At 50.3% G+C, this 24,975-nt stretch overlaps 2 protein-coding genes and 1 long non-coding RNA gene across 4 annotated transcripts in view; 1 reads left to right on the forward strand and 2 right to left on the reverse strand.

The window, feature by feature from the left end:
* Positions 1-1,427: 1,427 nt before the first annotated feature.
* On the reverse strand, positions 1,428-7,976 carry IHH (Indian hedgehog signaling molecule). Its single transcript, XM_090284105.1, has 3 exons — positions 7,161-7,976; positions 4,493-4,754; positions 1,428-2,863 (listed from the first exon to the last, which is right to left on the reverse strand). Exons 1-3 carry the CDS (start codon positions 7,470-7,472, stop codon positions 2,205-2,207), a joined length of 1,233 nt encoding a protein of 410 aa, XP_090140231.1. The 5' UTR covers positions 7,473-7,976; the 3' UTR covers positions 1,428-2,204.
* Positions 7,121-11,645, forward strand: LOC150022675 (uncharacterized). Its single transcript, XR_016512409.1, has 3 exons — positions 7,121-7,230; positions 10,534-10,657; positions 11,000-11,645. It is a non-coding gene; the product is annotated as an uncharacterized LOC150022675 (long non-coding RNA).
* Positions 11,646-20,386: 8,741 nt separating this feature from the next.
* The window catches only part of NHEJ1 (non-homologous end joining factor 1), a 76,770-nt gene continuing 72,181 nt past the window's right edge, over positions 20,387-24,975 (reverse strand). For both annotated transcript variants that reach the window (XM_090284174.1, XM_090284183.1), the window contains exons 6-8: positions 22,030-22,147; positions 21,370-21,488; positions 20,387-20,912 (exon numbers count right to left, since the gene is read on the reverse strand). In XM_090284174.1, coding sequence (XP_090140300.1) covers positions 20,838-20,912; positions 21,370-21,488; positions 22,030-22,147 — 312 coding nt within the window. In that variant the 3' untranslated portion in view covers positions 20,387-20,837. The remainder of the gene's footprint in view (positions 20,913-21,369; positions 21,489-22,029; positions 22,148-24,975) is intronic.

Genomic DNA, 24,975 nt, shown 5'->3' on the forward strand with positions numbered 1-24,975 from the left:
GGTAGATCTTCCAAGTCCACCAAGGGAAAAGCTTGTGGTACAAAATGTGGGCCTTAGGGGGGTGGGGGGAGGGAGAAATGGTAACGGGAAGTCAAATGTATGGTGACGGATGGAAACTAGACTTATGGTGGCGAGCACACTATAGTGTGTACAGATATTGAATTATAGTGCTGTGGAAGTTATGTAATGTTATTAACCAATGTCACCTCAATTTAAAAACAAAACAGTGGGCCTGAGAGCCAGATGCATAGGTTCAAATCCTACTTCTGTCACTTGTTGCATAATCTTGGGCAAGTTTACTTAACTTTCCTTTGCTTCTGTGTTCTCATTTGGGAAGTGGTATAATTATAATATATACTCCATGGGGTTGTTATGAAAATTAAATTAGTTCTACATGTAAAGCACTTAGAACAATGCCTGGCAATGGGGAATCTTCATTAAATGATAGTTCTTATTCATTACAGCCTATGGGGGCCTATTCCCCAGTCCCCCATGACACAGTCCCCAGGACATGAAGTTTTCCTCCATGGAGGTGGGGGATGGGTAGGTAAGAACTGAGCAGTACTCTCTACGGAAGGATAGAACCTGGGCAGTTGGCTCTTCCCAGCATGGGGATCTCATTTGTAGCATACACCAAGTTCCATGGTATAAATTGTTCCACCAACTAGCTCGTGAAATTCCTGAAAATTTAACAAATGAACCACTGAGCCTGGGAATCAGCTAACTTGTAGTGAGCACAGAAAAACCTGCCTTGGGATGAAGAAACCAAGAGAAAATGAAGTAGGGGGTCATCATGTTTTATCAAGAAACTGGGCCTTCTCTAGACTAAACAATGTTTCTCAAAATGTGATCCATGGACCATACACCAGGTTTGGGGTATTTATAAAAGTAAGTTCCTGGGCCTTGCTCTGGATCTATTAAAGCAAAATCTTGGAAGTAGGACCAAGAATAATTTTTAAACACGCTGCCCAGGTGATTCTGAAGTTTGAGCACTGCTAGGTTAAGGAACCCTGACTTACCCAAGAAGTCAGGATGGGCCACATGGCAGGTGTGAATGCTGCAGAATCGTTTCCTGCCATTATCACAGTAGAGAGTTAGAAAGCCAGGCCCCAGGAAAGACTGGGGTAAGCAGGGAAAGCACCTTGGCTAGAGCACAAGAGCTAGTTCTAGACGTGCGGAGTGACTGTGGACTAATTACCCCACCTTTTTCTCTGGCCCCACGTTGGGGTCAGCATGGTCCTGGCCTGGCATAGAGCACAGCTCCCCTTTGGGACTTGACAAAGCTACTGGTGAGAAAGGGCCTGCAGAGGGACTGGGGCACTGGTGGCTTTGTCCTTGGGGGAAGGTGAGCACACTCCTGGATAGGCCCATCCCTGGCTCCAGACTATCTGTATATTTAATTCACTCAGCATCTTGGACTCTGTGGCTCTAACAACTTAAATAATTTTTATTACAAAAGGAAGAAAAGACCAAAACATCCCCAAAATTCTCTCATGGGCTTCCCCCTTGGCGCCAATAAATAAGGTAGGGGAGATTGACCAGAGGAGGGGGTGTGGGTCATGGTTCAGCAGAAGAGGGGCCTTAACCTGGGCAGGGGTGGCAAGAACATCCAGCTCACTTCCCTGGTCCCAGGCACTATGATCACATTGGCTGGAACACAGAACTCTGTCCACTGACAGCAACAGTCTCTGGATGTGTCCCGAGGAGTGTGGTCAGGGAGGAAGGACATGCCTCAGGATGGCCAGGATAGCTGCCCCACTGTGCGACCTTCTCAGTTCTGGGCAGCATTGAGTCCAGCCAGCTCCCTGCTGGCTCCCAGGGAATCTAGCAGCATCAACTGAGGTGCAAGTCCACCAAAGGGGTGCCCAAGACAGATGGAATGGGCTCTCCCCATTGGGGAAGGCAGGTATGAAAAATTGTAGTGAGAGCTAGTTGGGTTGGGACCCACTATGCTAGCTTGGAGGTCTATAGGTTAGAAGGACAGACCACTCCCTTTGCCAGCTGAGCTTGCATCTCTGTCACCACATCAAGATGGTGGTGGGGGACACTAGCATCACCCAGTCAGGTCTCAATGGTATATCTCTGTGGTGGAGGGGAGAGTGGGATCCAGTACCCTATGCTCAGGTCCCTCCCAGAGCCTCCCTGCTGGTAGGGAGGCCTTTGATCCACTTGGGCAGTTCCGGGAGGACAGTGGAGGGATATTTTCAGCTCCCTGGCCCGGCCATCCCCAGTGAGTGGAAGTTGCTCTCTTCCAACAACAGCTGTCCCAGACGGTAGAGCAGCTGGGGGTACCAGTGCACACCTTCCCCCGGGGTCCAGCTGCCCCATGCCGAGCTGTGAAACAGTCTCAGGGGCCAGAAGGCCAAGTGAGCCAGGCGGTGGTCAGCCACAGCTGCGAAGCAGGAGGCCACCACATCCTCTACCACCAGTGTCCCATGCCTCGTTAGTGGGGCATAGGCCCCAAGGGCAATGTGTGTGGAGACAGCTGCCACTCGGGCAGGCTGTAGGCCTGGCACCCCAGCCACCAGCACATACTGCCCGGGCTGCACTTGACTGGCAAATGTGGCCTGGAAGTGGGCTGCTGGTTCTGTGTGATTGTTGGCAGTGAAGAGCAGGTGGGCGGGTGTGAGGGCCAGGCGTCTTGGGGGGTCCTGGGTCTCGATGACCTGGAAGACCCTCAGCCTATCTGGCTCCCGATCCAGGAAAATGAGCACTTCGCTGAAGGTGGGGTTCCCATCCTCCCCCATGGCCAGCACCCGGTCGCCTGGCCTCACGGCTGACAAAGCCACACGTGCCCCGCTCTCCAGGCGCACCTGGGCTCCGGCAGGGAAGCAGCCGCCTGTCTTGGCTGCCGCCGAGTGTTCTGTGGGAAGAAGGGACATGAAGGTGTTATTGCCGCAAAGCTCAGACTCTCAGCGCCCCTCCTGAGCCCAGCTAGAGCTCCTCTTGCTCCCAGAGAGCCTCTGTCACCAAATCTTGGCCCCTCTCCCCACTTTTCATGCAGCCTTGAACTCACTCCAACCCACAATGTGACCTCTGCCCTTCTCCCCAGTCTAATCCTTTGCCAATGAGAGGAGCATATTGCCACTCCAGTGAGTGAGAGGAAAAGGGCCATTTTGAAGCCCAGATGAAGCCCCCCATCTGTTCTCAGTCCTGACAATGTTGTGAAGCAGTCAGAGAGGTCAGGGGTCAGTTGAACCAGGCCATGACTTGACACCCAGAAAGCTGCAGCCTCATGGAGAAGTGAGCTGCTTAGCTCCTCTGGGGTCTAAATGTGCCGTTGTTTCTCACCACTTGATCAGACACTCCCCCCAAATTGCCCTCTCAGACTGACACCCAAAGTTCTGTGCCAGAGCTGGTCCTTGGAGTCTATATGGAAATGAGAGAAGGACCAGCCATGGGGCAAATAGACCCCGATGAAGTCAGGCTCAGTGTCAAGGGTAAAACTGTCTTCAGTTCATGTGCTGGGTCCTTGTGCAGGAATGGGGTGCAGTGGCATCAGTGGTTGGGATGCAGAACATTGTTTAGGAGTCGGAAATAATGAATGGAAGTGACCACTCTGGGAGCCAACACCAGGCCGGTGTTTGCCGGTGAAGGGTGGATGTAACTTGAAGTAGATATGTTGGCAGGAAAGTGCTAAGGGGAAGAGTGGGGTGGGGTCACCACTTGGACCCAGGTGGGGTCAGGAATAGTAAAAAGTGGGCCTGGCCCCAGAGTGCAGGGTCTGCAATTGTGACTGCTGCCTGGTGCCAGCACGGTGGGCTGAGCCTGCAGCTGTGAGGGGCCAGGCTGGCAGCCACACAAGAACCATTTGAAGCATCCATGACTGCGTTCTGTGTGGGTACCCAGGACGCTGACAAGATCTGAGGGGGGTGAAGCCCCCATGCCGGCCAATTCGGATCAACAAGGCGGCAAATCTGGGAAAATCCACTTTATTGAGTCCACTCTGTTTATTCTGGCCCTCATGGCTGGCTTTGCCCCCAAAATGCCCAGCTTCAGGGCCCTGAGGGAGAGATTGGGGACGCCTGCGCCCCCTGGGAGGAGCATCCATAGTGTCCTAAAGAGCCTGACCTGCAGGCCGGTTGTGGGTTCTGAACCTCTGGGCTCTCTCTGGCCCCGACCCCCCCCCCCCTTCTGCACCACGCGGGGTGGGTAATGCTGTCTCTGTCACAGCCTGGCTTCCACATCTGTTCAGCTTGCTCTGTCTTGAATCTCTTGCAGCAGACTCTGTACTGTGGACCTCAAGGTTGGCACCCAGTAGCGCTGGGACAGGGCCCTGTCTCCCTAGGCTCCCGCCATTGACACTACCAGGCACGGGAGGAGCAGGCGGTCACAAGCAGAAGTGGGGAGCGCCGCCGACGTCCTCTTTCCCGGGGTTCCCGCCTCCATCCCCGCACAGGTCTCTTCACCTTCGCGGCCCCAGCGGCCCCTGCGCCGCCTGCCCACGCCCTGCGGCCCCGGCCCCGGGCCCAGTCCCCAGGCAGCGGCTCACCGGACTTGACGGAGCAATGCACGTGGGCCTTCGACTCGTAATACACCCAGTCGAAGCCGGCCTCCACTGCCAAGCGCGCCAGCAGTCCGTACTTATTGCGGTCGCGGTCCGACGTGGTGATGTCCACTGCGCGACCCTCATAGTGCAGCGACTCCTCCGAGTGGTGACCGTCCTCGTCCCAGCCCTCGGTCACCCGCAGCTTCACGCCGGGCCACTGGTTCATCACCGAGATGGCCAGGGAGTTCAGGCGGTCCTTGCAGCGCTGCGAGAGGGAAGCACGGAGTTAGGGGGAGGAGCTGGTCCGCGAGCAGGTGCCGGCGCTGCCTCACTCTACCAGAGCACCTGCTGGAGCTGGGCAAACGGGCAGGGTGCTCTCTCTTAGGAACACGGAGCTTTACCTCGCTTCCTGCCGTTATAACTTCTGTTTGCCCCCCAAGTACCTGGACCGCACTGTGCCGCCACGCATCCAGAGAGCGCGGCAAGCCATACACCCTTGGGGCTCCTTTATCTGATAAGTAGCCCCTCCCTTCTGTACTTTTCCTGCCGCGATGGGGTACCGATTCTTCCATGGACCCGAGTATAGCTTTCCAGCGCCGTGTCCCTCTGTCTCACCTAGGCACGGGAGACCAGGGACGCGGCCTGTTTACCTTGAGGAATGGCAGAGGAGCCGACTGCCTGCGGCTGGCCTGCTAGGCGTGCAAAGCCGGAGACGCCCAGTAGGTGTCATCGTAGCCTCAGGGCTGAGGCCTGGGGACACCGGCCCTGGAGGCACGTCAAGTGCGTAGTCCCAGCTGCGTGGGGTGTACTGGAAGGGAATCCCAGGCCTACCTGGAACCCTTGGGCGCCAGAACGCATTCCTTCTGACACCCTCTTATGTCCAAAACCTGCCCGCACCCCTGCCCGAAATACGGCAGCCCTAGAACCAGAAGTTGGTGGAAAAGTTAGGGCCTGGCTTGTCCTGATGGAGGGCAACGCCGAGGGTCTCCCGCTACAAGGGATTCCCCGGGGTTTATAATCAGGAAACGTCCCCCAGCCCAGAGCCCTCAGTCCCTCTGCGCTGCCCCCATCTGGGAAGAGACCTGAGAAACCCAACCTCTAATCTCAGGGAGCCGGCTCCACACTCTGCCTCAGAGGGTGGGAGTAGAATCGCGTCCTGGGCTCAGGACGGGAGAGATCACCTCTCTATGCTGACTCTCCGCGTGCCTGCAGCCCAAGCGACTCTGCAGTTGACTAGGGTGTGAGGCGACAGGAGAGGGGCCCTTCCACAGTCCTTGGTTGTGAAGCTGGAGGCGCCGCCAGGCTTGGGTGGCCCATGTCTCAACCTACCCCCACCCCTCAGAGCCCGGCCCCACAGACCCTTGGACTCGGTCTCCCAGGAGCCAACAGCAGTTACAACCCAAGGCCCCGGCGTCCTCCAGGCGAGCAGACGAGCTGGGACGCTCATTGCCCAGGGAGGGAGTTCGGAGTGCTCTTGCCTCCAGGATCCTAGCCACCTACGTTCTCTGGCGCGCCCCTGCTCCCCGCCCCTCTCTCCCCCGCCACACCCCCCCTCGGGTCCAGAGCCGGGGCGCGCGCTGTCAATGATTGCCCAGCCCGTGGCCCGGATCCTTATCTGCATTCCTCTGCGCCCAGCCCGTCCCGGCCACCAGCCAACCTTCGCCCCGACGCTGGCCGTCCAGCCCCGGGCACCAGGGCGCATGCTGAGGGCCGAGGTCTAGCTGCTTTTCCTAAAGCACTTAGAACGTGGGCTGCCTGGCTGTGGGGGAAGCCCCGGGAGAGCGCTAAGGAAGAGGACGTAGGTCTCTTCCCTTGCGGACCCGGTTTCAGGGAAGGTTTGCGCCTCCTCTCCAACCCCTCCTTCCCCCCATCCACAGCGCTTGTACTGAGCGAGGGTCCGAGAACGCAGAGACTGGCTTTAGCTCTGCTCTCTGTCTCCCCGGAACCTGGCACCTGAGTACCTCCCTTCCAATCCAACCCGTCACTGCCACCAAGCCCTGGGTTCCCCCAAGATCGATCCCGTAGCCCGAAAGCCCCTGTCCCCTACCCTTCAACAGGCAGCTGCCCCGCTCAGCTCTCCGGTCAGACACGTGCTCTCTCGCCTGGCAAGTTCTCTTTCCCACCTCCACCTTCCTCGCTGTTTTTTAACCCCAGACCCCACCTGGACGCTGCTCCAGGAGGAGGCAGCGCCTCAAACCAAGAGCGCGCCTGGAGGAAAAGCCGTGGGGCCCCCCTATGTCGGGAGCTTCTTCGCCTCGGGGTGCCGAATGGCTTCTAATGGAAAGAGACCCAGCCACGCGGTGGGTTAGGCCTGGAAGGGCCGCGTGGTCCCAGAGGCACAGGAGGCAGCCGGATCGAGGTGCCTCCGGGTGCTGTGCCTGACCCGAGCTGCCAGCGCTCCCGGGCAGAGGGGCGGCGGCCAGCTGGCTGGGCCCGCGGCGCTCAGCAGCAGGGAGCTCTTCTCGCAGCCATCGGCGGGCTCTCGGGTGCCGACACTTCCGCCGGGACCCCTAGCTGTCCCATCTTGGGTATGAGGCAGCTGGGTTTGGCGAGAGGGGCAGGTGTCAGGGGGCGTGCCAGCCAGTCGAGAAAAGGTGCCAGAGGGGCGGGTAGGGCCGGGCAGGTGGCGGTGCTTCGGCGGCGGCGCCCTGGGAGGGCGGGTCGCGCTCACCTGGGTCATGAGGCGGTCGGCGCCCGTGTTCTCCTCGTCCTTGAAGATGATGTCGGGGTTGTAATTGGGGGTGAGCTCCTTGAAGCGCTCCGAGCTGCGCGCGATCTTGCCTTCATAGCGCCCGCTGGCACCCAGGGTCTTCTCGGGCACGTTGGGGCTGAATTGCTTATAGGCGAGTGGCACGAGCTTGCGCGGCGGCCGCCGGCGGCTGCCCACCACCCGGCCCGGCCCGCAGCCCCGCGCCGCCGGCACCAGCAGCAGCAGCAGAAGCAGGCAGAACCGCAGTCGGGGCCGGAGCCGGGCGGGAGACATGGCCGGGAGCCCGGGAGCGCGGCGGGCGAGGGCGCCTGGTGGGCTGATGGGTGGGCGAGTCGACCCGGGCCCTGCGGGGGGCTCAGGCGTCGGGGTGGCTCCGGGGGGCTCCGGGTGGGGGCGCCATGGGCTGCGCGGCGTGGCGCAGGGCCGGCAGGACTCAGGTGCGGGGCGGGGGCCCGGGGCCCTGGCTGGTGGCGGCGAGCTGTCCCCCTCGGCGCCTCGACTCTGAGCTGCCCGGCTCGCCCGCCGCCAATAAATAGGCCGGCCCGTTTGTTTTGGCAACGCGGCGGCGGCGGGGGGCGGCGGACGGCGGGGCTGCGGGCCGCCGGGCTGGGCTGGGCTGGCCGGGCCGGCGGGTTGGCGGGCCCCGCGGTTAGCACCCCGGCCCGGCGGTCAGGCGGCTCGGGCGGAGCGGGAGCTGCTGCCGTCTGCGGCGCAGCTCGGGACCGAGTGAGAGGGGAAATGGAAGAGATCCGGGCTCGGGCCCCGCGCAGACCGCACCCTACCCATGTCCCTGCCTCCTGTGTGCTCGACAGCGAACCTGCAGCAAGGGCAGCACAGCCTCCTCCCCCTCGGGCGGGCGGCCCCCGGCACTAGCCAGCCCTCGTTCCGCTCGCTCCTCCGCCGCGAGTCCGCCCGCCCGCTGCCCTCGGCGCCCCCTGCACTGCCTGAGTTTGCCCTCCCCGCCTGGCCGCGCCCCACCCGCCTTGGCCTCGCCTCTGGGCTCCCCGCGGCTCCGGGGTGCCCCGCCAGGCACAAACCTCCCGGACAGGAGCTGCCACCCCCACAGCGACCGCAACCCACGGCGCGGCCGGACGCGAGGGGCGGGGGGCTGTGGCCGGACCGCACGGCCGCCTACGTTGTCCCCTGCGGGGAAGTAAACCCAAAAGGCAGGAGGCCACTAGTAACCTGGTGCCCCACCCTGGCCCAGGAGACGCTCCCTCTCAGCTTGGTGGAGCTGAATTCTGTATCAAGGCAGTGCAAAACCCACGGCCGGCTTGCCGCCCGCCGGTGCGAAGCTGGGAGTGGGGCGCCCACCTTAGAAGAATCAGTAGGGATTTGAGGGTTGTGAACCCTGTTAAGAGAAGCAAGATGAAATTGCAAAGGGATAGGCCAAGGTGAGGAGAAATGCAGCTAAAATGGTGACGTCAACGGAACACGGGGCTCCCCGTGTTGGCCACCTTAAAGAGGGGCAACACAGATCACAGTGGCAGGGCTTGCTAAGAATGAAAAAGAAAAAGAAAAGAAAATCAAAGCCGATGGTATCCAGGAGTTGCCCAGTAATCACTCTTTTAATTCTACTTTACAAATTAACGAGGACATAAGATATGTAGAGGCAGCTAGAGAAGTAAACATGGGTTGCATGTATTTTAATACGCAAGTGTGTTTAAAAAAACAAAACACAAGAAACTACATATATGATTTGGTTGAGATATAGTCTACATAGTCATTAGCAATAGATTTAAAGGGTGAGAAAGTAAAAGGTTTAAAAACTTTCATTACAAGATTATTAATACGATAGGTACAGTTTTATTGGTACTTGCATGCCCAGTACATGGGAACTATTACATATTATTATAGCAAGTATTCTACTCTCCTCCCACAAATAAATAAACTCACAACCCCAAATGAGCTACGTTAGCCCCATGTTACAAATGAAGAGTTTCTATTTCAGAGAGGATAAGCAACTCACTCCTGGCTGAGGAGCAGGGAGGAATTCAACCCTGGAGTCTGACCCCAGAGCAGATGGGCTGGCTCTCTCTATGCAGCACAGCCTGTGTTGGGGGCTGAGGTGGCTTTACATAGATGTACTCACATTTGCTCTAGATCAATTTTTGTGAACATAAACTGAAAATTGCAAGGGACTCACTCAGGAGAGTGCTTATCTCAAGCACTTCATATTACAGAGAACTGAGGCCCACAACAGGGAATTTAGGAGGGCTCTGCCAGGAGTGGAGTGGTGTATGTCATTTGGAAACAAAATGGATTGTTTCTTTCCTTCCCCCTCCGCTCACACTTCCTCCCTACACCCCATTCTCACATTAGCATTTGGATTCTAGGTCTCAAGTCACACATCACTCTAATGTTGCTTCTTTTCCTTGAAAGCTTTCAGAGTGCTTTAATCTATGTTTTCCAGGGTTCAAGAACTGTCCCTGCAACATCTTCGCACCCTTCTCCTGCTCAGATTTCTGGGACAGACCCCGTGGTCAGGTCCATTCCTCTCCCAATCCGGATAAACAGGAGCTCCGTTTTTACAGAGTTCTAAAGGAGAAAATTCTAGAGGCTTCCATGGTTACCTATCCCAGTCCTTTATAATCATTATCTATACAAGTTTTGCCTCAAGTTTAATCTTCCTTTCTCCCTACTGTCATCTCCTTTCCTCTTTTTCTGGCCTTAGGACTAGGGCCATTGTCCTGCTTATTATCTCATATGCCTGTTCTTGAAGAGTTGTTAGATTCACTTTCAATCTTCTTTTCTCCAAGTGCAAGACTACTTCCTTGGGTCCTCTCAAAGGTTCTAACCTATCATGATTTATTAACATTGCTTTTCTCCTTGGATGTGTACTGGGAGAAGCAGATGGGGCTAACATTAACCAAATCTTTCTCTATGACTGGTGCTTTAAACCCCTAGTAAATCTTCACAATAACCCTTGTACACAGTAAACAGTATCCTCATTTTACAAATCTACAACTCCAGAGCTTTATAAAGTAACTTGCCTGTGATCCCACAGCTAAGATTTGAACCTGGAGATTTTTCACTCTGAAGCTATATATAGTCTTTTCTCAGGACACAATGGTCGTTCAAGAGCTGAAGCTCAAATTTAGATCAGCGTCAGTACAATCTTTTTCAGACGGATAAGAGGGGAGAAATCAGAAGCATCGTAATTTCTACAGTAGTGGCCTTGGAGCACTTTTTATCCAACAGGGGCCTAAGAACCCTGATCATTTCTTGGCTGCCTATGTTCTTAGCTGTTCAGTAGATGAAGGGTAGTTTTTGAGTTGGGCCAATCTCTTAGATCAATCAAATAAAGTCTGGCTCTTTTTCTGGTCACTGTCAGGCTTTTGCTCGCAGGGAAACTGGAGAACAGAGTTGTCCACTCTGGAGGCATCAAAGACCTGGGGTCTGAGCAACAATGACAGAACCTGATCAGGACACCTTACATCTGAGTCCTGGGCCAGTTGGTAAAGTCACTTTTCTTTTCTCACTTTTAGAGCTCTGTATCCTTCTGGAATCTCCATTTTGAAAAGAACAAAGTAAAATCCATTTCTCTGGATAATATGATTTTTTTTGTACACAAGAGCGAAAGTTGGAAAAATAGGTTGGAGGGTAAGGGAGGGAGGAAAATACACCCAGAACCTGAAATTTAACATCTGTTTAGTAGACTGCCATGTTAGTATTTTCAGTCAATCTTGAATTGTAAAGTTATAGTACAAATACAGTGTACTTGTAGTGATATGTTCATAGATATATTCTCTCTCTCTCTCTCTCTCTCTCTCTCTCTCTCTCTCTCTCTCTCTCTCTAGGTCCATACTGCTATATTGAATAGTCTTTTTTCTCCTCATCCTGCTATTTGACTGGATCAATATTGCTTTAAATCCATGGGTGCCGAGCCACAACCAAAGAAGTTTCAGGAATGCAGTCAGTCAGGCATTATCCAGTGGCTCAATGCACAGCAGCAGTGGCCAGTAGAAAGAGCACAAGGCCTGAAGTTGGCAGATCGGTGCCTGAACACTGTCTTTGATACCTACAACCTGAATGGCCTTGGGCAAGTCACTGGACTTCTCTACATTTTAGTTTTCTCACCTATAAAGTGAAAAGATCACCTATGTCCTAGGGTTGTTCAGAGGGTTAAAATACAGGTTGTAAAGTACAAATCTTATGTAAAATTCATTTTTATTCTCTGCTGGGTCCACTAGAGGTAGCTCAGTTCTCTGATTCCTATTACCTGTCTAAGGGGGAATACTTCAGGATGCTCATGTATGTGTGCCCCAAAGCAATAGTGCGGATTAGGAGGCCCTACTTCTTTTTATTAGGGAGCATCTACACCAGTATAATAGTACATAAGGATAGAAAATGCAAACAGAAAAATAGAAGACACAGTGATTGTCCTCTGGGAATTTACTGCTTAAACCTAAAGATAAATCATGAAAATAAAAGGCAGTTACGAAACTATGAATGCCATTTATGAATTACTACAGAATAACGTATTATAACCCAGTTAAAAGGTAAGATGAACTTGATCTAGAAGAGTAGGGAGTTAAGAAATGATCATGTACACCTGAAACAAATATAATATTGAATATGAACTGAAATGGAAAAATGTTTAATTAAAAAAAGAAAGAAACAATGAGCCTGTGGTGAGCTCTCTTAAAAAAATCAGTTTTGAAGGTGGGACAGGAATGACTGAGGAGAATGAAGAAGATCCTCAGAAAAGGGGAGTGGTCCAAGCAAAGATGATGGTACTCGTAACAATGAAGAGCCAAGCTGAATGATCCAATAAAGGCGAAAAACCCTAATATCATCTGATGTGAGCTTGATAAAAACCTTATGAAGTAAAACAAAACAAAACAAGACAAAACAAAAACCTTATGAAGTTGACGCCATTATCTTCACTTCATGAATGAGAATCTGAGGTTCAGAGCTTGTAGGTGGAGAAGTTGGAATTGGAATCCAGGCTTGTTTGACTCCGCAATCATCCAGTTTCTCAGAGAGTGATTCTTAGGACAAGCATGCTGGGTTGTTGACCTTTGTTCAAGTCACTCATTTTCTCTCTAAATCTAGGGGACTCTTCTCTTATCTTCATCTTGGGCTTTTAGGACCTCCGGCTCTATTTGCCTGACCACTTCCCTAACTGGTTGGGAGCACTCTAACTTCTGCTGTGGATTTTTAAGAGGTTAGCAACTCCACCAAATGTCCCATATGCAGAAATGGGATCATGCCTTGTCTTTCAAGCCTCACTCAGATCAGTCCGGAATGCGTTTGGACATCCAATTAGAGCCACTCAAAAACTAACAATGCTTTGAAAGCTAGCTATTGATTAGAAATGGGAATGTCAAGTTACCTTTGCCCAAACAATAAGCTCATTACAAGGCACTTCAGAGAGATCCAAGCATTCAAGGCCTTGCTTTGATGACTTTGAAAGGGGAGGAAAAGGTAGCAGAATTAGTTACAAAGAGAATGTGTTTTCCTCTCATGGCAGAGACTAAAGATTGTGGGAAACTCTTATAGACAGGAAGACATACATATAAATATATTTCTGTATATAGATAATAACATACTTACTAAATAATGGGCTTTATTTCCACCTCAGTGTCTCTGTTTGGGAAGAACTGATTGCTTAAAGAGAATCTTGGAAATCACCAGTCTAGGGAATGTTCAGTAAAGAGGGACAGGAGCACTACTCTTTTAATGCTCAAGTGATGCTCCTGACAGACGTGTCCATGGGTTTTTACTGACCACTGGCACTCTCTCACCAGTCTCTCTTGGTAGAGATAGCCCCCTAAGGATGCGGGGGCTCTGTAGCCAAATAAAGAAGGTATATAGTCACTTGCTTTTTAATAACGTCTCTTCTCAGTTTCCACAAAATGATACATTCATTCTCTTATGGTTGTAGTCAACACAATGATGTATAAGCCCCACTCTCACCTTACACCTGGTTGCTGCAAACAACGAAGATTACATTCATTTACACCCACAAATTTCTAAACCAACTTCAAGATACTGCTGGTGTGAGCAGATGTGTGTATTCGTGTGCATGTGTGAGAGAGATAATCTCTCTTCATTTATTCAATCAACAACTATCTTTGAGCACCTACTAAGTGCCAGGCACTGTTCGAGGTGCTTCGGATGTAAGAGAACAACCAAAACAAAACCCAGGATTCCTGCTCTTGTGGAGCTTTATTCCAGTGGGGAGGTACTGGGGAGACAATTAAACATAAATAGAAAAATAAGTAAAATATATAAGATGTTATAAGGGGATAAGGAAGAACTATGAACACAAAACATAAAGTGGGATAAAAGGACTGGGCATGTAGCCAGCTTGTGGGAAGAGGGTGCAAGGTCAGGGGGCAGGTGGTTCTGCTACACAGGGTGGTCAGCGGAGGCCAGGTGTGACCTAAGCAAAGACCTGAAGAAGTGAGAGGTGAGGGCTTCAACTAAGTGGATAACTCAGGGAAGAGCATTCCAACAGAGAGTACAGCATGGAGCAAAGGCCCTAAAGTGCTTGCATATTAGAGAAATACCAAGGAGACCAGAGTGGTTGAAGATGAAGCTACGGGGGCGGGGGTAGGGGGATTAGAGTAAGCCTGACTTTCTATTTTCTGATTATGAGGGTACTTTTCAAACTTTTTATAAAGCTCAGAGTGAAGATAATGTACGCTTTGAAGGAACTTATGTACTGACATGTAAGTATGGACACAAAATAGTTAAAAGTAAAAGCAGATAACAAAACAGCATTTATACATATGATTCTTTTAAACTTAAAAAAAAGAGATACATAGTCATGGCTCTCACTTTATACTACATACACTTGAAAATTTTTTAGGAAAAAAAATCTATCTTTTTTAATATCATCTTTGGATTACAGGTTTCTTGAAAGCAAGAGCTATGTCTTTGTGGCCAACATAATGTGTGCATGGACATATATATGTAGCATAATGCCCATTGGTGGAGAGCTAGTAAGATATAATATATATATAATGACTTGAGTAAATGCATTTTTACTGTTTCTTGTTGAATATGGATTTTTCTATCTCACCCCCAGCACATTTCCTACAAACCTGTGCCATTCCTTTGAATCCCCTTGTATGACCTGGGGTTTTCCTGTTGAACTTTCCTGTTTGCAGTTCCAGGCTACATGTAACGTAAGGTTTAACTAACCAGGTCGGCTTCTTCATCTCCCCTTTTGATTAGAAAGATGGCGCATTCTCTGAAGCAGAAGCATCAACGGGGGATCATTCTTCTCATTGAGTTTTCCCACTAGTTACTTAAGTTGCTGAACTGTTGAGATGCTTTCCATCATCTTTAGATCATTTCGATGTCAGTTTCATACCTGCTATGATTCCATTTGATGACTGCCGTTATGTTAGTTTTGAGATTCCTATCCAGAAGCATACATACAGCCCTCAGTCTCAATTCCAGGATTTGGATTCCAGATATCTTTCTGGTGGAAAGCTTAGCTCCCACCAAGCAGTTCCTGCTTTACAATGGCTTTGATGAGTGACCCACAGGAGCCATGTCAGTCCCTGAATTAACACATAGCACCCCAGGTGAGAAACATCCAGTGCTCGTTATTGTTCCTCCATCCCCACCCTTTATGAACAGATTGAGTAAGTATAGTTTTGTTTGGCACGGTTGTACTAGTTCATTGTTCAAATCCTAAAAATGCACATACATTTTGACCATTCAATAGTCCACGGTGCTGGAGCTGGGGCCTCGCTGTACTTCACCTCATTGACGGGTGATACTCCAAAAACAGTGTGGCTGCAACTTGTGCCCAGTGCGTCTGGGATGCATGACTGCCCAGTACAAACTCGAAGCCGGCCACTTCACAAGCCGGATGTGTCCTCTGCCTTTTGCTGAACATATCACCGGGTCATCCTTCCCCTTTAGCACCATCCAGACACTGCATCGTTTTTGAGTCACAACGTCACTGTGCAGCGTATCTAGTCCCTCCGTGCCACTATTCTAATCCTGTAAATTATCCTGCCACATTTAATTCAGACTCACTATAGAGAGCAACATAATGGACATTGCCACCACCAGAAAACCACTCCAGTGCAGGCATCAGTATCACCATCGTACATCGTCAGAGTATTATTATTATTTATATTGCTGTTATATGAGATTACTAACCAAAGAGTTTTTTTTTTTTGCCCATTCCCCTTCCGCCAACCAGTGCCTTGCTGTTTCTCCCCGATGTGACATAGGACAAAAACTGGCATTGCTTTGTGCCCTGGAAGCACCAGGCAGCCATAACAAATAAAACTGGAGTCTCTCCTTCTGATCTCGCAGTAGCCTTTTCTGTCTTGAATAAGGGATCTCTTTATCACTCAGGATTCCCAGAAGTACTGCTCTTGACCCTTGAACACAGATTCAGACCTTGAGGGGTTTCCCCACCAACTCCAACTCCTTTCACCACCCCCTGCTCATCATCCTTCAAGGCCTAGGGTGGGAGGGGAAAGGCAGGATAGAGTGCCAGTCAAGAGGATTACCCTTCCCCTACTCCATTCTCCCTTCTCCTGTCCATGATTTCTGGCTGCTGTCGATCCTATCAGGGGTCCATAAAGCAAGGAGGACTCTGGCCTGGGGGAGGGGGGTAGGGGTTAGGCAAACAGGCCAGGGAGGCAGTTGGTTGAAATTTAACCACAATATTCTTGGTCTCTATTGTTTTGAGTGAGGCCCAATATTTCCACAGCAGGATTATAGGATCTGATTAACCATGTTAGACAACAATGCTGAGTTGGGATGGGCTTCCCCTTCCAGCTGCCAATAAGAAAAAGTAAATACAACACCCAGATTTCAGAAGGGACTCAAGCAGCCCCGGAGTCCTAGTCCCCAATTCTAACTCTGCTAATGTTTTTGACCTCAGGGTGAGGGGAGGAAGAGTGTGGCACCCCGTGCTCCTTTCACTCTTGGCCCTTGGCCCAGAAGGATGAATAATCCAGGCACAATCTTCCTAGGTGAGTCAATGGCCCTGTGCTCCCCACACCCTGGAGACCTTCCAGCGCCTCTTCTGGGTTCCCCGAGGCTGGCCCTGATCCTCGGGAACCCGTGAGTTAGGTGAGGAGAGGCAAGCACTCATTTCAAGGGTCCAGGAGTGTGGAAAGCAGAGTAACACCTGTTGGGCTCCCAGATAGAGAAACTGAGTGCAGGCAGGACTTAACAGCTTGGAAGAACAAGTGAGCCTTTGCTAGAATGCTTTGGTGCTACCTAATGACTTCCCGTGTGCCAGGGTAGGGACATGAGACCAAAGCATTGAGTGGAAGCATAAAGAGTCACCATAGCAAAGTCTTAGGAGATGAGGAAGTGTTCCTTGAAGGGTCTGGAATGAAAAATGGAGGATAGATGGGCTTCTAGTTCCTCAAGTAGAGAGAGATCCCCTCAGGTCCCTTTCCCTCACACACAGGCATGTGTACCCTCCCACTTAGAGTGGCATCTTCATAGGCCCTGTCCAAGAGAACGTGAAAGAAAAATAGAGCCACAGGAACCTTCGAGGAATAACCAGTAGCAGCTTCCGAGAGGTCACAGCCATCGAAAAGAAACCCTCCCTCCCAAGTGCGGGGTCCCTTCTCCTCTGGCATTAATCTCTGTATCTAAGTGCGTGGCATAATCAATTTTGTGAGCCCATAGGTTTACTGATATCGGTAATGGGGACTAGGAACCGAGGGCCCTGAGCTCTGAGTGTGTTAACTTCCTTGCAGTATGTCACTTACTCCTTCTGAACAGTTTCTTCTTCAGGAAAATTCGTAGACAGGAAAACACTAGAGCAGCTTAGAAAAGCTCCTGATTGTATCAAAACCCAGTTCACATAAGCTGTACCCATTGGTAGTGTAATACCTCCACAGTGATAGCTTCCGAGTTAGGGTTAACAAACTGACCCTGTTCCCGAGGAGTATAATCTAACGTAAGAATGAAAACAAAAAAGCACAGAAAAAGGTGTATATAAACACAGATTACATTAATGCACAAATAGTGAGGGAGCAAGCAGAACAGATGAAGGGAGCTTCCCACATCAAGAGGAAGGGTTATGAAGTGTATATTAGGTTTTCCCTATACTTTTGGAGCAAATCTTCCTAGTTTTGTCAATAGGAGAAAATGAGGCACACCATAATTGGAGAGGAGAAAATGCCCTGGTGACAATGTCAAGAACAAGATTAAATCAGGATCAGGACAAGAGACATCTTTTCCATTCCCGCTCCTTCTGCCATCTTTGTGCTGAGAACACCTGGGCTCCTGCTCATCTCCAGAGGACCAGCGACAAAGAGGGGGTAAGGGCTTCAGGAAGTGGGAGGTTTAAATGAGTAGGAAGGCAACAAAAGGGAGTTCGGATGCACCACAAGGTAAGATTAGGAAGCAGGAGGGCTGGGTGTACAGGAGGCTTGAGTATCCCACTGCAGGGCACCTGCATCAGACCTGTGGAAGGCTCTTGATCTCACAGGGCCAGATTCTTTCCAAGTCCAGGGGAAAAGAGCACAGATTTCACTCTTTGCCACCTTTCACCCTAAGAACTCCAGGACGAGCTCCTCAGGATTCAGCATGAGGACGGAGACTAGAAGCTCCTTCCTCCTCTCAGTAGCTTCACTATCCTTTGAAAAAACTCCTGGATCTGGGAGACTGGCTGAAAAGAGAGAAAAGAGAATGACCCTAGGGGATTTTCCAGGACCCAGCTTGGGCTTTGCCCTCAAGGGCTGCTGGGAAAGCCCTCTGCGAGGCCTGAGCGAAAGAGGTGCTGCCCAGCGGGAGTGCTAAGGGATGAAGATTTCCCTTCCAGCAAAGAGCTGGCCAGGCCTAGCGGACTGTGGGGGTGGGGAGACCCAGCCAGCCAGGCCAAGTAGGCCTTGCAGCCTAGGTGGCGCTATTTCTCTACTTTTTAGGTCAAGTTCCTGCAGGAACTTCCTCGAGGTCTCTAGTCCTGCTCCTGGTTTGCTGGCTTGCTCGTGTAAACCACCTTATATTATTTTTTTTTCTAAAAATACTCCAAAGCAATTGAAAGAGTCCCTTCTCCCACCAGCCAGCCCTGGCCCCAACCCCGGCCCCGGGGAGCGGGCGGGTAGGCGGGGAGGTGGGCCACTGCTTTATTAAACACAGGGAAAACTAATATTTACGGAATAAAATTTATGGAGCAGCCACGAGAATTCGACCCTTTTATGTGCATGCGGAGTGGGGGTTGGGCCAGGCTGGGGGCCTTAGGGAGGGGCCCAAGCCAGGGGGCAGGGCTGGAATACAGCCTGGTTAGGCCAATTTGTCAAGGCAGGGATTTCCCTGGAATTGCCCCGGAGGAAAGATTCTCAACCACCACCACTAGGTTTGGGGGCAAGAGCTTCAGGGCAAGAATGCCTGAGGCAGGGCCTCTGGAAGCAATGTTTACAGACGGGTGTGTTTGGGCAATATCCCCATGGGGACAGCAATCTTTGGGGGTAGAGTGGGCAGTGGACAGAGAGGTCATTAGGCATATTTTTATTTAACCTTTTTAAAAAGTACACATTCTTTTGAACACATGAAAAAAGTATGCTCTTAGGATTTTACTTATAATTTGGGGGTATTCACAAACCCTTGATCCCTCTATGGTTACAAATGCCTGCTCTGGAGATTGTGCTCTTAAGGTAGAGGGATTATCCAGGTAAACAACCCACATTTTCTCCCAGCTTGCTGGGGAAGTCTTCCTATTTTCCATGTGAGACCTGAGATCCCGAAATCTGGCTATCTAAATTATGCCAAAAAAAAAAAAAAAAACGCTAAAGGACAAAATGAGCCATCTATACATTGTTTTTACTTGGTTCCCAGTCCATTTCAATGACAGTCATAACCATGGAGTGCATGTACCCTGGGAGACTGGGGTCTGGAGGTAAGGAAAGTTAGCAGCAGCTGGGGTGAGCCCTGGTGGAGCTCTCAGACAGCCAGCAGTGAAAGACATGGGGGTAAGCCCCGGTGTCCTTAAAGTCTTCTGCCTTGAAGAGCAATGAGAAGTGGAACATCCTACTATTGAAAGCAGGCAGGGTCCTAGGAGAAGGATGTTTCAGTGAAAGATGGGAAAGAAGGACCTGGCAACCTTCCTGGAAAATGTTCTCAGTAATGTACAGAATGACGAACTCAGCTGTCTGGGTTCAAATTCTGGCTGTTACTTATTAGCTCTGTGACCTTTGATAAGCCACTTAATCTCTTCAAGACTCCATTTCCTAGTGGGTTAACAGTATCTTCCTCATATGATGTTGTGAGCACTCAATGTCAGGTGCTTATTAACCTGGTATACATTAACAGCTCGATAAATATTATTGTTGCTCTCTTTATAATCATTATTGTTGTATTATTGCTTGCATTGTCTGCTCTCCCACGATTTGACATAAGGACAGAAGTACCAGGCCCAGCTGGAGAGGATATGAGGGTGAGAAGGCATTTGGTGATCCTATGTAAATAAACCGGAAAAGGCCTCTGTGGGTTCTGCCTCTGACCCCTTCCTCTACCTAACAGCTCCCAGTTGACATCTGAGTTCTGCTTTCCTTCCTGTCTCTCCAAGGTAAAGCTTCATATGGTTTACCTACATAGGAAAACCTAGCAGAGAAGGCCAAGAGACTTTGCCAATCCTGGTCTGCTAAATCCTGCCAGATCTGTCCAAAGAGTTGCCTTTCTAAATGTCTAAGAGTCTGCTGATATCGTACAGCCTTTACGTTTTTTTCTTGCTAAGCACTATTCATCCTTTAGGTCAATTATGTTGTCTCAGAGAACTCCTGTGGTCATTTCTTGTTCTCTGTCACCCTATTTTCCCTAGTTCTTCTAGTTACTATGTTATTTGAAGTGGAGTGAAGGATGGGAAGGTAAAATTCCTTTTCCTACCACTCCAAGGGAAACTACCTTGGCCCTACTATCCAAAGCTCTTTGTAATTTTAACCCCATATTGTGGTTTAATCTGTTGTCTATGCCTTGGAAACAAGCCCCCCCCCATCCTCCCCACCAAAAACCCCACTTTCATTGGGCAAAGGGGAGCTCAAGCCATCTGCTCTGCCTTGTGCCCACTACGGAGAGAGTTCTCAAGATTAAAGTTCCCACATGGAGGTTTAGCACACTCACAATAGAGAAGCATAAGAAGAACCTGAAGCATTGGACTGAGGGCCTAGAATTTATCCTGAGACAATAGTGGGGTGGGACCCAGTAAAGTGAGTTGGGTAACACGTTCCACAGAATAAGTAAGCAAGGGCGTGTCAGTTGTTTTTATTCCATGCTAAAGAGAGAAGTGGGTCTCTGAGGAGCACCTGGGACTGGCTAAGGGGACTCTTACGAAAGATAGACAAGGCCTTCTAAGCATGTTGTGCCTTTTTGCTGACTTGTCTTATATACCTAAAGTCCATGGTAGGGTCCTGGGTCTAGAGAGCCTCCACCAAAAAAGAGGACGGTATGGGATTCCCAGAGACTGGCTTCCACTTGGATGGGGAAGGCAGGCCAGTGCCCGGTGGGTTGGAGCAGAGACACCCTCATTTAGTAGCACCCATTCAGGTGGTCTTCAGCGATCCTGATGAACTTCGGTGATCTTGCCTCTGGCTATAATACTGTATCAGAGACACTGCAGCCACAGGAGCTCCTTTCAAGGTGGCACTAGGAAACTTACTCCCCAATTCCATCCATCCTCAGCAGTTGAGAGTAGGCACTTTAACTGAAGAGTCCCCTTAGCTTCTTCCTCTTGACCTTTGACAGCTGAGGTCTCTGCACAGGGCCTGAAGTGCCCTAGGGAAAAAAAAAACCCACATTAATAGGGGTTTTGAACATGTCCACATCATTTAGGAAAGGAAGTTTCTTCCTCCTGTGGCTCTGGTTTGGGTGAGGCCTTCTTGAAGTGGCTGACATAGTGTTTGGAGCCTATGTCAGGCAGTAAATGTGATATAAGACCCCACGCAAGAGGTGGAAATATCCCTTCTCCCCCAGGGAACAACCTCACAGACCATCACCGGAAATGGGATAAGGTAGAAACAAAGTCAAGGTCTGCCATTCAGTACAAGAACTGCAGAGAGGAGATGTAAAAAACTATGACTCTCCATCTAGAAAGCCCCCAATTTGGAAGCCTGGTGACAAATATCCTCCACTATTGTTACGGCATCAATTCCAGGGACCACGGACTTGGGGGCTATAGGTGTGGACTCCGCCAATGCTGAGAACGCCGCGCAGAAAGCTGCTTGTGACTCACTGTGGGCTCTTTCTCAGGCACTGGGAGGGATGGTGCCGAGGAAGCCGGCTCTTCTGGCTGGTTCAGAAGTTGGCTGTCAGCTCCTTGTACGGAGGCACTACTTGAGATCTGAGGTTCTCCTGAAATCAGAAAGATCAAGGGAAGATGGTGATAAATGCCTTCTTCTTACCAGGAAGGCATTAGAACTCACCAGGCACTTTGACACGAAGACCAGGGTTGGTACTAATACATAAACAGACAGGAGTAGCCACAAATCCAACTTACAGCTGACTTTCTACTATGAAGATTCCCCAGGTCCACTTTTACCAGGTAGGAAAAGAGCTTCCCTGACACAAAAGAGCCAACTGTTCTATATATTTCCTGACATGTCTCAGGTAGGAGATCAATCTTTCTCCTGCTTCTCTTACTAATTCTAAGCACCTAGATCAGTTTTGTAGAACTTCCTGCAACAATGGAAACATTCTGTATCTCCTCTGTTGGCTGTTGAGCACTTGAAATGTGGCTAAAGAAAATGAGGAAAGGAAATTTTCATTTTATTTAATTTTTATTAATTTAAACTCAAATAGTCACAAATAGCTAGATCCACCACAAACCCAGACAGCGCAAGCCTAGACCCTAACTCTAACCCCAGGGAGACCAGGTTCCCCTGGACCTCCTCACCGGTGTCTTGATGCTTCTGCCTCGCTTGGACCTCTTGTCTGGTGACCGCCACATACAGATTTTGTAGATTCGTGACAAAGGGTCTTCCGTCACCAAAGCTGCACACCTCTGGTAGTTTCTACAGGGAAGAGGAGATGCTATTGTTGGATACACTGTATTGCTAGAGAAAAGAGACTTGATATCCCACTGGCATAACTGGCATCAGCTCAAAAAGAATTTATATAAAGAAGTCAGATCCCATAGAGGGCACCAATATCCAAGCTTGTAGGGACCAATACAAAGACCTTGTGGTAAATCTCTTCTGAAAGGCAGTTTCCAAATGTGTATCTTTGTTTCCCCTGCTTTTTAGGTCTATCATGTTTTCCTATGAATGTCCCATAGGACTCTGCGCTCTTTCTTCTAAAGGGGTGATATCAGGAAATCATTGTCCCTGAGCTGTACAGATTACTATTTTAATTGAATTCACTCCTAAAACTCCATATTAGAGAGAAAAGATGATGAATGATGGGGTCCAGGATAGGGGAGTGAGGGCAACATGGGAATGACAGACTGAGGACCAAGAAAAAACTATGGAGTTGTGATGTTCAGTCAGAGGAGACGGGAGAAATAAAGTTTACAAAGCTTTGCGGGCTTACCTGACATTTTGTATTCCCTACTGCAATCCCACTGCGCTTTATTATAATCCACAAACTGACAATGGGAAACATCCCCCCCAAGGGTAGTGAAAATGGGTTCCTGATGGGTGAAAAAATCTTATTCTTTTAAAGTATAAATTACAGGTATATATAAACAGAATTTTGGTATAGTTTTGATATCAAAATTTCCTGAGGGTGAGTGATTAGGAAAAAAATGTCTTAAAAGGTTCCTTATGGAAGTTATAATAAAAAAACGTTGAGAAACACTGTTATAATCCCATTATATATATGTTTCCTTTAATACAGAATGAACTGTGTGGATTTTTATTCACAGCAAAATGCTTTGCCTCGTTCTACTTCCCTACATTGGCTGAACTGAGGTGAAATAATGCGGAAGGCTGGAGAAAGCACAATAAAAACGAGATGAAAGAGTATGGTATCCAGTGTTCCCAAACTTGGCTGCACTTCCGAATCCTGGAAAGGGCCCAGAACTCCCTCATCTGTCCTATGCATGCAAATCGTTGTGGTTCCCAGCCAAGTCAGCAGGTCTCCAAGGAAGTGCTACCAGCAGCTCATATGGGAACCAGCCCAGGACTCCTGGGTTGGTCCCTACCTCTGTCAAGGGCACTTTCTCTGGGCTGTAAGGGCATTCAGTTCTGAAAACCTCCCCGAGGGAGAAGGATGGAAGAGCAAAGGCGAGAGAAGCAGGGACGGAGCTGCGGAACCGCAGTCAGGGGCACACAGTCAGCCTTCCCTGAGCATCGTGGTAGCTGAAGAAACTTGTTGATCCCAGGAAGTGGGACTTACGTCTCTAGCCCAATTCCCATCATAAAGGTTACACCACTCTTGAACTTCCGCTGGAAACCACAGACAATGAATCAGAAGTCCTGAGCATAAACTTTACTCCTCGCCACTGATCACACCAGGAACAAGACAGCTCTTTTCGGCAGCACTACCTGAGGCAGGAACCGTAATGGGGAAGGCCAACTATCAGGCCACACAGCTCCACCTGACCTCCCTTTCCTTCCAGGTTCGGCTCTCCAATTCCCAAGCCGCCTCCTCCCCTAGAAGGTCCTCTACCCCACAGCCAGAGAGCCCTGACAGCGGAGAGGCCAGCGGCTCTTCCCCTTCTTTCCATCTCCTGTCCCTAAGAGCTCCCTTCCTTCGCTCGGAGACGTGGCCTCGCTGCACCTCATCCGCTCACAGCGTGGGTGGCGCGGTGCTGTTTGCACGGATGGGCCAGGCAGCACCGAGGCAGCCCAGGTCCCCGCCGCTTGCCCTTTCTAGAGAACTAAACAGACTCATCAGTTTTCCAGAGTGAGCTTTAGTGTCAAAAATGAAGTGCCAGAACTGAAAGGCCACTAACACCAGTGACGCCTGGGACCTGAGTTCAACTCTAGAGCCTCTATCTCAGCCCTTCTCAGAGACAGCTGGCCCTACAGTGGCTGCCAGCGGTTCTTCGACCTGAGTATATATTCTCAGGAAAGTACTAGGAAAAGAACACTGGTCCATTTGCTGATATTTCCTACGTGCTAGACACTGCTCTAAGTATTTACGGTATTACCCTATTTTTGTCTTATTCACTGCTATTTTCTTGGCACCTAGAACAATCTGGCCCACAGCAGGGGAGCAATAACTATTTGTGAATGAACAACCATGATGGCTATAGTATGACCCCATTTCCCTGAGGAAGTCACGGCTAATAAGTGGTGAAACAGGATTAGAATCCAAACAGCCTGGCTTCAGGGTCCACAAATATTATGACTACCCTATTTACTTCTCTGAACAGCAGAATTTTAGTCAAAAGGGCAATACAGCCTTTCCCAGGATCACAACCCTCAGTCCCTCACATCATAGATCACCTGCAAATATTCCCATCCACCCCAGGAACAGGCTCCCTTGGGTGACAAGGAAAAAGTGAACAGATAAAAAAGAGGCAGCTGGCCCTACCTGTGGAAGCCTCAGGGGCTGCAAGGCCATCCCCTTCACCTCATTCTAGCCGTTTCCTGTCATCACTGACTCCTTGGGCATCATCTGCAGGGTGTGCTGGGAAAGAGGTGGAGAGGCCTGCGCCTGGGAAGGAGAGACTTTAGCTCCCTGCCCAGGACAATGGGAGGGCCAGCTGGGGCGGGTGGCAGAGATCAAAGGGAGAGTGCCGGAGACAAGACTGAGAAAAGCAAACAGCAGGGCCCCCTGCCATAAGTGCGGCTGAGCCAGGAGCAGGGTGTACCAGCCACAGTGCGGGTCATTGCCCACAGTGGGGAGGGAAGAATACTGTGTAATGTGCTCTACTGTATAATGTGTTCATCTG

The sequence above is a fragment of the Furipterus horrens genome, unplaced genomic scaffold, assembly GCF_987537825.1.
Source record: "Furipterus horrens unplaced genomic scaffold, mFurHor1.1.pri manual_scaffold_1, whole genome shotgun sequence".
Lineage (NCBI taxonomy): Eukaryota > Metazoa > Chordata > Mammalia > Chiroptera > Furipteridae > Furipterus > Furipterus horrens.

Bases quoted from the DNA above. Each gene is read 5' to 3' on its own strand.
- IHH (XM_090284105.1), bottom strand. From the start codon at position 7,472: ATGTCTCCCGCCCGGCTCCGGCCCCGACTGCGGTTCTGCCTGCTTCTG. The intron at 4,755-7,160 runs GTGAGCGCGACC...TCCCTCTCGCAG, and splicing joins CCGACCGCCTCATGACCCAG to CGCTGCAAGGACCGCCTGAA. The intron at 2,864-4,492 runs GTGAGCCGCTGC...TTCTTCCCACAG, and splicing joins GCATTGCTCCGTCAAGTCCG to AACACTCGGCGGCAGCCAAG.